The following is a 10631-nucleotide window of genomic DNA, read 5'->3' on the forward strand; positions in this document are numbered from 1 at the left end:
TCGTGTTACGTCCCGCGCCACCCTTGAGTGAAGGGTGCCCATGAGGTATCGAGCGAAAAGAATTTTACAACGAGCGAAAAGAATTGTTAAGCCGTCCTCGCACAACACTGGGCACGGGACTGGCGCGCACTGGCACTAACACAGGTACACCACGGGAGCCGCCTAAGCGACTCCTGCGAGGACGGCGAGAATTTTAGCGACGAGAATTGTTAGCTCACTCCCTCGCAGATAGGAAGAGGCAGACTCCCTAGGGTGGGCGACGGATAGCGCACCACACACCTCTCCTTAAAATCCCTGTGTGGTGGCGGCGTGCCGTCCTCCCATCCCTCCCTTGGGTTGTCTGTTTTATTTCTTTCTTTCTTTCTGGGCACGGGACTGGCGCGCACTGGCACTAACACAGGTACACCACGGGAGCCGCCTAAGCGACTCCTGCGAGGACGGCGAGAAAGCATTTTTTATTTCGTAGTACGTAGAATTTTCTCCACGTGGTGGCAGTACGACCAGACGTCGTGGTCGGCGCGCGAATGGATGCCGTTTGCGCTGCAGCGACTGTCGGTGCAGCTCTGGACGGCGCTCGCGGACGAGGCACAGCGCGCCATTGGTGCGGCGTCGCGCGACCGCGAGGGACCGCGGGGGAATGCTAGTGGGATGGGGGGCTCTAAGGGGAAGGGAGCGGGGGGCGCCCAGTAGAGCGCCGGCGCCCTAGCGTAGAGGGCCGTGTGTAGCCCTCTTTTTTTGGTATAACAAAAGGGGTAGACCAGTCTACCGCGGTCTACCAAGTCTACCGGTAGACTGCAGTCGTAGGTTCATTGGTAGACTGCGGTAGACTCGTCTACCAAACGGTCTACCGTCTACCCCAGTCTACCCCAGTTTACCGGTAGACGGTAGACGGGCCAGCCACCCCTCAGGACACACACACACACACACACACACACACACACACACACACACACACACACACACACACACACACACACACACACACACACACACACACACACACACACACACACACACACACACACACACACACACACACACACACACACACACACACACACACACACACACACACACACACACACACACACACACACACACACACACACACACACACACCACCGCTCACCCACGCGCACTGGGCCTTGCAGATTGCAGTTGCACTTTGAATGCCGTGGGGCTCCTGTCGTCAGACGTGGAGACGCGAGGGTTGCCCCCCCTTGCCCCCACACTGTCGTACCTAGGTACGGGGCTACCAGAAACCCACGATAAGAGCTCTTGGCGTACAAACCGATGTGGAGCTGGACCTGCGACACTTCTGCATCCCACACGCGCCCTCCGTCTAGGCAGAGAGCCGTCTTACACTGCTGAATGCGAGCGGGACCTGAGCGCAGCGAAGAACCGCGCCCAGGCCGGCGTTTTGCGACGACCAGCGAGGCACTCGCTTCGCTGGTCATCGCAAAACGTGAACAATCGCAGCCTGCGACCGGGAAAGTGGACCCCGATGATCGTACCGGCGTCACTCATCACCTCGCCACCCGTACCGGCCGTCGGATCGACGCGCATCACGCACCCACCCACCTAACAGCGTCGTTCTCGCGCTGTGTGAGTAGGCTCGGCAGCGGCGGAAGGGTCGAGCCCAAGCTTCAACGAGAGTGGCCGAGCGACCCAAGGCAGATGGTACGGCATAAGAACTTAATGTTCCCTTCCTCTCAGGTCGCGCCTTCGACGTGTGCGCGAGCGGTGGCCCCTGCCGTGACCACCCCGTCACGACACTGCTCCGTCACCAGCAACATCCGAGCCATGGTGGGAGTGTCGAGCGTCAACCCGTGTAATTCTTTCGACGTGTTTGGGTTGCTTGTGTATACACCTTTCTACCTACCTACCTGTATACTATCAATCACCGCAGCCTTTGTACGGTTGGGAGGGGCACTGGGGCTGATCCGCAGCGTCGAGCAGTCTTATCGTGGGTTTATGGTAGGCGTAAGCGACAGTGTGACCACCTCGTGTGTGTGGAGAAGTTTTCCTTACCTTTCCTTACCTTCTGTAAAAATTATTCTCGCCCCCCCTTTTGCCCTTGCGCCTTGGCCTTGCGCCTTGGAGCTTGGTTGCCCTCATATTATGATGACTCGGCCGCTCTCTTCCACACGGCGCCAGCCTCGCCCCCACGCGCGCACGAGCGAGGTCGACATGGGAAGCAAGCTAACCTGCATCACCGCTAGCGCATGCCCCAGCTGCGGCCCGTGCTTCGTCTCGAGCGCCTCTAGTAGTGCCGCCTGGCCCGTGAGACCGATCGGATTCCACATGGCGGTCACGCGAAATCCCTGACCCGCGGCCGGGAGGGCAGCCGCGACAGCCATCGCGCCCTCGTCACCCACGTCGCAGAACGTCAAGACCAGCGCATGGGACGGCTTGCCCGTCGCCAGCGCCGTAGCTAGCGCCGCGGCTCCCTCATCTCCAATAGGCGTGAAACCGACGGCGAGTGTCTGCAGAGTCGGCGCCACGCCGCGATGAAACACGCCGCAGAGCGCGCCGACGCCGCGCGCGCCGTAGCGGTTTGACGCTACGATGAGGGACTCAAGCGCCGGGAGCGCGCCATCCTCGAGCCCTGCTGCAAGCTCCGCCACGCCCTCGTCGTCGAGGCGCGCCCCTCCTAAGCCGAGGTACCGGAGGCTCTCGCAATAGTTCAGCGCCTCCGCCAACAGCGCCGGGCTAGTCCACGCGTCGCCACGCACGATCGGCAAACCCCTGTAGTCGAGCTTCTCGACGGTGCCCAGCACTGCCTTCGCCGTCTTCTCGTAGAGCGTCAGCACGGTCGACGAGTCCGCGCCGTTGGTGAAGCGGCAAGCGGCGAGCAGCTTCGCCATGCGCTCCGGAGTCGCGGGGAGCCGCCGCTGAGCGCCGCCGTCGTCGCTGGCGACGTCGATGACGAGCTTCCACTTGGCAAAGCCCAAACAGGCGGGCTTTGCGCCCAGCTCTGCGGAGCACCGCTCGAATGTCGTCCAGCCGCGAGCGTCGTAGGTCCGGCTTCGGTCAAAGCCGGCGGGCAGCTCGTCGGGCAGCTGCGTGAGCAGCACGACAGTGACCGAGGCGTGCGTGTACCAGAGGTCCTAATGCAGAATGCAAAACCAATGTGCCGTGAGAGCGGTGCATGTTGTGGCGCTATCCTATCAGGGGAAGGGGCGAGGGGTCGGCGTGTGCTCACCATCGTGTTCTCCAGCATGCGACCGAAGGCGGCCTTCTCCTCGCCCGACCGGCTCTCCTCGGCGCGTCGCCGTCGTTCTTCTTCTCCGCGTAGACGAGCGCGTAGTCGCACACCTGTCGTTGGTGGTCAGTGAATATGCTCTCCGTGCAGCGCTCGGCGGCGCCGACGCGAGCAAAGTTGGGAGGACGGGAATGCCTGTTCAACTAAGGTTAGTGCATCCCTCTGGTTTTGGGTGTTTTGCACAGTGTTTTCTCTTTGGATGACGCCGTCTTTCTTATTCTTTGAGTCGTGCCACCGCGCAGAGGAGTTTGTAACTCATCTCCCGACATTCCCTCGGAAATTCCCGCTTGTTCACACCCCCATAGGGCCTATTAGGCTATGGGATAGGGCGATAAGGGGGGTCTCACTCCCCCGCTGGTCATCAGAACGACAGGTTTGCGCCTTGTTGACGTTTTTGAGTATGTGCGTGTGGAGTGTGTGTGTTTTGTGCGGGTCGGCGCAGCCAGGGCGGGCTCGTTGTGCGAGCATATGGGACACGATGTCTCAAATATGAGGGGTTTTGACTCCTACCGGCTCCTGACGCTATTCCTGGCAGCTCTTATGACCAGGATCAGTAGTGCTATGATACAGGGTGCCCATGCTAGCGCAGGAGCTGCCACACTCGCCCGGACCGTCCCCTTCTGGGCCGGTTCCGCAGCCCGCGAGAGCCGACAGCGGGGCCGTGCCGCGGGTGCCTACTGCCGAGTGCCACAAACACTGCGCCGTCCCGCCATCACCTACAGGCTGTCTTGTGTGATGGCTGGGATGTCCAAACGCCACCATCTTGGTTCTTGCGACCTCAAACCCGCGAGCTGTATGGGCGGTCCTGACGTCGACAGACGCCCAATGACCACGGTGAAGCTGAGCCGGAACGCGTCGACAGGTCTCGCCTGAGCCCGTGGCGGTAGCCGGCTGGGTCGCTGTGCACGGGCCGGTACCTCAGGCGTCACCTCCGCAGCCTCAGGTCTCACACTCCATCACCTCCGACGGGACGCCTTCGGTGCGCACGCTCGGCGGTGACTTTGTGGCAGCCCCACAGCGAGCGCGGCGTCGAGCCTGTTCCGTCTGGTCGGTTCGCGGCACTCACTGGGTGCCAGGGAGTGCGCCGACACGCGAGCGGTGCTTCCTGGCAGCGCGCGCCGGCTGTGGGGCTGCCACAAACTCGAGTCACGCTTCTTTGGGACATTTTCGACGCTTTTGTCCCATATACTCGCACAACATGCCGTTGGGGGTTGGGGTGTCGGTCAAGAAATTTAGGTTACCTTACCCCCCCTAGAGACGTGCCTTCTCGCACCTCCAGCCGCCGCCCTCCTTCGCAGCCCGTCTCGCCGTAGTCCTGCTGGACCGTCGACACGGGCGCGAGGCGCGAGTTGATCTCCTCGACGCTCATCTCCCGGAACCGGCTCGCGGCGCGTTGCAGCGCCGAGGCGGTGGGGAACTGGACGTCGCCCCACTTCGGCGTGGGCGTCTCGTTGAAGGTGACGCCCTCCGACCAGCTCTTCATGTCGTGCATCCAGTCCACGTTCCGCCCCGCCTGGTTCTTCGCCACGATGAGCCCGTCCCTCGCCACCTCGACGAACGCGTCGGCGTCGGGATGCGTCGTCGACATCCACTCGCGAATGAAGCGGAAGACGCAGTCCAGCGCGGCCGTCGTGGCCCTGCCCTCTTGCCCCGCCACCTCCTGCATGCAGCCTTGGTACTCCTCGGCAGCGCGGGCGGTAGGCTGGTCGCGAGGGGGCGCGGGGAAGCGCGCCGCAGCCTTGTGGCGCTCGTACTTGCCGTTGACGCGCTGCACCCAGCTCGCAAATGTCACCTACCCCACACAGCCGGCCCTCGCGCGGGCACGCACCCCGCGCCGATCTCGCGCCGATCTCGCGTCCGATCTCGCGGGATCTCGCCTCCCGCACGGCGACGCCCTCGAGCAGCGGCGACGGCGGCCGCCGCAGCAGCGCCGCCGGCGCGGGGCGGAAGAAGAAGGTCGCAGCCACCCGCGCGGCAGAGGCGTGCGCGCTGGGCTCGGCGACCACTCGGTGGCGGGCGGCGCGGTAGCGCCCTCCGGTGATGCGGTCGAGCAGCGCGCCCACCTACGTGATGGAGTGCGACCACTGCTTATCAGGTCCGGAGCTCCACGCATGCTCTTGAGTCTCCTAATGATCCCTAGCTCTCGCCGAAGGCTGAAGAAAAATCGCACCGTACTCCGATCTCACACACCGAAAGGTGAGCAATGAGGCGAGCGACTGTGAGAGATCGGTGTGAGGCTGCGGATAGGACGTTGACTGCTTAGGATGTGACTGCCAGCCCTCTGCCGAGATCGGACACCCCCCGCCTGGGGTGTGTGGCAGCCCAGCTGGCTGAGTCTGTTGTGTCATGTGTGTCTGTGTGTCTCTGTGTGTCGCTCGCGCGTCGTCGTCTTCTGACCCGCGTCCACCCCCACACCGCGTTGGTGTCCAGTCCCTGACTGTTCTTCGCCTTTCTATCAATCAATCCTCGTGTGCAACGCCCCCGTGTGTGCTCCGCGCGTGCGTGTGAGAGAGCCCGCATCTAGAGCCCCCCACCAGCACCGTCGCCACGCCGTGTCCGTGCTCCGGCACCTGTTCGCAGCTAGTGGTGTGAAGAGGCGCTGTTCACACCACGCCGTGCCCGTGCTCCGCCACCTGTTCGCAGCTAGTGGTGTGAAGAGGCGCTGTTCACACCACGCCGTGCCCGTGCTCCGGCACCTGTTCGCAGCTAGTGGTGTGAAGAGGCGCTGTTCACACCACGCAGTGCCCGTGCTCCGGCACCTGTTCGCAGCTAGTGGTGTGAAGAGGCGCTGTTCACACCACGCAGTGCCCGTGCTCCGCCACCGGCTCCCACGCCGCCGCCGCCCCGCCCGCCGCGCCCCCGACCATGCACTCGAGCCCCAGCCCGCCTACGTGCTAGACACGTGTACCCTACCTCCATCGTATCGAACCCAGTGTGTGGGTTCGTTCCCGTGGGTGGTGTGGTAGCAACGTTGTGCGGAGTCTTCAGAGCGCCGCGTGAGTACTGCGAATACAATGCAAGCCCATGCCTTCCGTTGCACCTGGTGCTACAGAGGGCTGCCAACTCCTTCTCTCCCCGCGGGAGGGAGCCCACATCTCCCCACATCTCCCCAGATCTCCCCAGATCTCCCCAGATCTCCCCAGATCTCCCCATATCGCGGGAGGGAGCCCATCGCGGAAGAGAAGCCGTGGGCTGAATGCAATGTGCACACACAGCTGGCGGAGGCAAAAGTCGGCTGAGTCCGTGTCAGCTCGAGCGCAAGTTGGAATGCAGCAATGCGGCTCTAGATCAGCCTGCCCGGCTGCCGGCTATCTCCCCATATCTCCCCCCATCTCCCCATATGGCGCTTCGCGGCCAGCCCGCCCGGCTGCCGGCTATCTCCCCATATCTCCCCCTATCTCCCCATATGGCGCTTCTAGGCCAGCCCGCCCGGCTGCCGGCCGGGCGCGTCGTGGAGGACGAGCCTACGCGTCCCATACCTCCAGAGTATCGAACCCAGTGTGTGGGTTCAGTCCCGTGGGTGGTGCGGTAGCAACGGTGAGCCGACGTGCTGCATACACCGACATGCGGGGGCGGGGAGGACGGTCTTGTGAAGAGAGTACTCAGAGCACCGCGCGAGTAGGCGCGACACAAGTACGGCCGGATACGGCGGAGTGCGAGTGCCGGCGCGAGAGTGGGTTGGAGCACAAGAGCCTGTCTTCCGCTTCTAGGAGGACGCGCGAGAGGAGGGAGGGGTCGGAGTGCACCTGAGGGGGGCGCGAGGGCAACTCATCGCTGTACTCGCCGCTCTACCCCCCCTCACATGTACATGTGCTATGGGGCCCGAGTATTGGTGACGTCCCTATTCACAGCAGTGTGAAGGTAGGGGCTCCTGGATGTCTTCTCTCCCCGTGTTTCTTTTCCCCAGGGGGAGTGTGCGTACCCCGCAGTATGGACTGGTGGTGCGCAGACGCACTCTACTGCTGAGGAGTGTGTGTGTGTGTGTGTGTGGAGGGGGGGTTCACACCATGTGGTGGGGTCCCACCCCCAGAGTGGGTTCTGTTTCCAGGAGCTCTGTTCCTGGAGCGCGCGCGCGTCCCAGTATGGGTTGCAGTATGGAGTGGTGCCGCGTGACGGAATCGCCATCTCCTTATGTCATCCGCCCTTGGGGAGGGAGGGGGTGAGTACTGATCACGCAGCTGTACCCCCCCTCCCCCCATCTGTGCACGGTGTAACCCATCCTTTGGCAGGGCCGGCCTCACATCTCCCCATATCTCCCCATATCTCCCCAATATCTCCCCATATCTCCCCGCAGGGCTGGCCTCACCGGCAGCATCACCCGCCTTCCGTCTGCGGTCGTGGCGTGCGGCGGCGCAGCCTCGGGGCAGTAGCGCTTGAGGTGCCACTGCGAGTGGTCCGCCAAAGGGCCAAAGCACGCCTAAAGAGGGACGCACGATTGGCTTCACCACTCGTTCCTAGGGGTTTCCCCTCCCACAGCGCACGGGGTAAGGTAAGGTAAGGTAAGGTACACTTCTCCACACACACGAGGTGGTGGGGCAAGGGCCAGGCAACCCTCGCGTCTCCACGTCTAACGACAGGAGCCCCACGGCATTCAAAGTGCAAGGCCTGGTGCGCGTGGGTGAGCGGTGTGTGTGTGTGTGTGTGTGTGTGTGTGTGTGTGTGTGTGTGTCTGTGCACGGGGCCAAAGGACGCCTCGAACCAGCCGGCGGGCAACTGCATCTGACGCTCGAGAGCGGCGAAGAGAGAGCGGGCAGCAGCCGAGGCCTCGGAGGTTGATCAATGGAGAGTGAACGAAGAGTCAGTTTACAAAGAGTTGATGGTGGTTGCGTGCTGTGTGTCCAGCAGTCCGGACCCAGTGCTACGGCCGGTGACAGTGTGCCTCGTGTCGGCTCCCGAGCCAATCGTGTGCAGCGTGTGTGTGCGTGTGGGCCCGTCCTCCATGCTTGGAGGTGTGTAAGACTGACTGACTGACTGGTGGTGGTTGGAGGTGGAGAGTTTGAGTCAGCCAGTCAGGTCAGTGTGTGCGTGTGACACGCGTCAGCACGGACGGCGGGGCACACGCGCACTCGCGGAGCACACACGGGGGCATTGCACACGAGGCGGTGTGTGCGATCTCAGGGAGAGGCGTCACCGCAGACAGAAGTGCAATCGTCGCCGGCTCAAACTCGGGCACGCCGTCCACGCCGTAGCTGTCGCCGTTGCTAAAGACGAAGCCCTCGCGGCACGCGTTGTAGCTGCTCAGCGCGCCAGCCCGGTGCGAGCCGCTCGCGTTTGCGGAATCGGTGGTGCGCCCCCTACGTGCTGAACACGCGCCGGCATCGGGGCGGGGAGGCGGTCTTGTGCAGAGTCTTCAGAGCGCCGCGTGAAGACGAGGGAGGCGAAGACACAGCTGAACCCGTGTCCTCTCGAGCGCAAGTTGGAATGCAAGCATACGCATTCCGCTTCTAGGCTGGCGTGCCCGAGCGGCGGCGGCCCTGCCTCCAATCCATCAAAGGCGAGACGCGCCGCCGCAAAGGCTCTCGCTGCGGCCTCCGACGCGGCAGCACTCACCGGAAGCGAGGCGAAGCCTCGGCACTCGAGGTCGGTGGCGGCGAGGTCCGCGAAGGCAGCGGCGTCGGCGGCGTCGGCGGCGGCGGCGGCGGCGGCGGTGGCAGTGACAGTGGCGTCGGTGGCGGCGTCTGCGTCAGGTGCGGCGGCGGTGGCATTGTCTGTGTCGTCGTGCTGCGGCGAGAGCAGTGCCGCGGCGAGATCTCCGCTGATGCGGCCAATGCATCCTCCCGGCGCGTCAAAGCATGGCGGGCCTGGCGCACTCCACTGCGGCGCACCCGCGGGCAGCGCACTCTGCAGGTACGACTGCATGCATTCCGCGCACGCGACGTGGCCGCAGCCGGCGGCGGCGCTGCTTGGTCCGGCGGAGCCTGGCGGGAGAGCAGCGGAGAAGAGCGCGCTCTGCGGCTGCGGGTCGAGGCATATCAAGCAGCATGTGTCATTCGACTCCACTCCGAGGCGGGCCTTGCCGCCACGAGCTTTGGGCATCGACTCCCAGCGCTACTCGTACCCGGTACCTGCGCGAATGCTGCCCAGGTGTGAACAGTTCTCGGGTGATTGGACGGGCGGGCGGGCGGGCGGGCAGGCGGGTGGGCGGGCGGGCAGGCGGGGCGGGGCGGGCGGGCGGGGTGATCGGAGAAATCGTATCCACAATCAGCAGCAGTGGAGCAGCAACAGCAGCAGCAGGCGCTAACGTAGCAGCAAGTAAGTAGCAGCAGCAGCAGCAGCAGCCTCACTCCTGCGGTGTCTAACTCTTTCAGTCTATCTAGGCGGCCGCGAGGTTAATATACCAAATAATGGTGTCAAAACACCGGGGGGGTGGTTGGCGCGCAGGCGCCTGAGGGGCTCGTGCCGAGCGCGCAGATGGCTCGACATCAACCCCTCCACAACACGATGCACTGCATTAGACGCCACACCCTCAGCGACACACAGACACAAACAAGCTCACAAGACACACAGCCAGCTGGCTGCCACACACCCTGAGTTGGCGTACACTTGCTGGGGCCCACAGCGCCCCAAAATCCACCAGTGTGGGATTTCGCGCAATCGCTTGACTCTGAAAAGCTCGCCTATCCCTGCGGTGAGCGCTGTGGTCGCCGCAGACTGGCTCCGACTTGACGGGGGCATGGAGACGTGATACCTCCATGCCCCCGTCGAGTCAAAATCGACATGCGAGGCGATCTTTGGCCCGCCAGAGGGATAGGCGGCGTTTTGGGCGACAAACAGCGCTGCGACCGCGAAGTGGCGGTGGACATGCTCCCATGTTGCCGACGCGGCGCCGGAGTGGCCGGCGCTGCTCGCCGCGACCACGACGGCTACTCCGATGCGCCGGGCCGACCCGTCCTACCCGACGGTGGCACTCTTCCACGTCTCGCTCACGCTGAGAAAAATTCTGAAACGGCGTGCAGCAGAGTCGCCGACGAGTCGGTGCGTGTGCCTCCTCGTGTCGCGCATCGTTCTCACCCATCCATAAACTCACTTTGGCCTCACTAAAGCGAAGGCTGAATCCTCAATCCTCAGATTTTAGATTAGGACGCTGTGGGCCCTCTACTTGAACCCTTCCCGCCCTCTCACCGCATCTTGAATCACTGCCTTCCCCTCGCAGTGCCTCGAGCCAAGATTGTTGAGCCTGAGGTCGATCCCTGCTGAAAACAAACAAAATATTAGATACCTTTACACTCCAAAAAGCGCTACAAGACATACAAGACTGTCCGATTTCATGCACCTCCCTGCGCCAACTCCGCTCTCAGAACCCAAAACTCACATCGGGGGGCCGGCGGGAAGTGATTCCGCTCACCGCATCCCGAATCACTCCCTT

General features: G+C 63.3%; 1 protein-coding gene across 1 annotated transcript; it reads right to left on the reverse strand.

Annotated features, from left to right (window-relative positions):
• Nucleotides 1-2053: 2053 nt before the first annotated feature.
• Nucleotides 2054-3223, reverse strand: EMIHUDRAFT_230519 (hypothetical protein; the record flags this gene model as incomplete). The annotated part of the gene is made up of 3 exons (XM_005785095.1): nucleotides 2054-2113; nucleotides 2208-3110; nucleotides 3206-3223. The coding sequence occupies 3 exons, from the start codon at nucleotides 3221-3223 to the stop codon at nucleotides 2054-2056; spliced, it is 981 nt and encodes a 326-aa protein (XP_005785152.1).
• Nucleotides 3224-10631: the final 7408 nt, after the last annotated feature.

This window comes from Emiliania huxleyi, assembly GCF_000372725.1.
Source record: "Emiliania huxleyi CCMP1516 chromosome Unknown EMIHUscaffold_164, whole genome shotgun sequence".
Lineage (NCBI taxonomy): Eukaryota > Haptophyta > Isochrysidales > Noelaerhabdaceae > Emiliania > Emiliania huxleyi.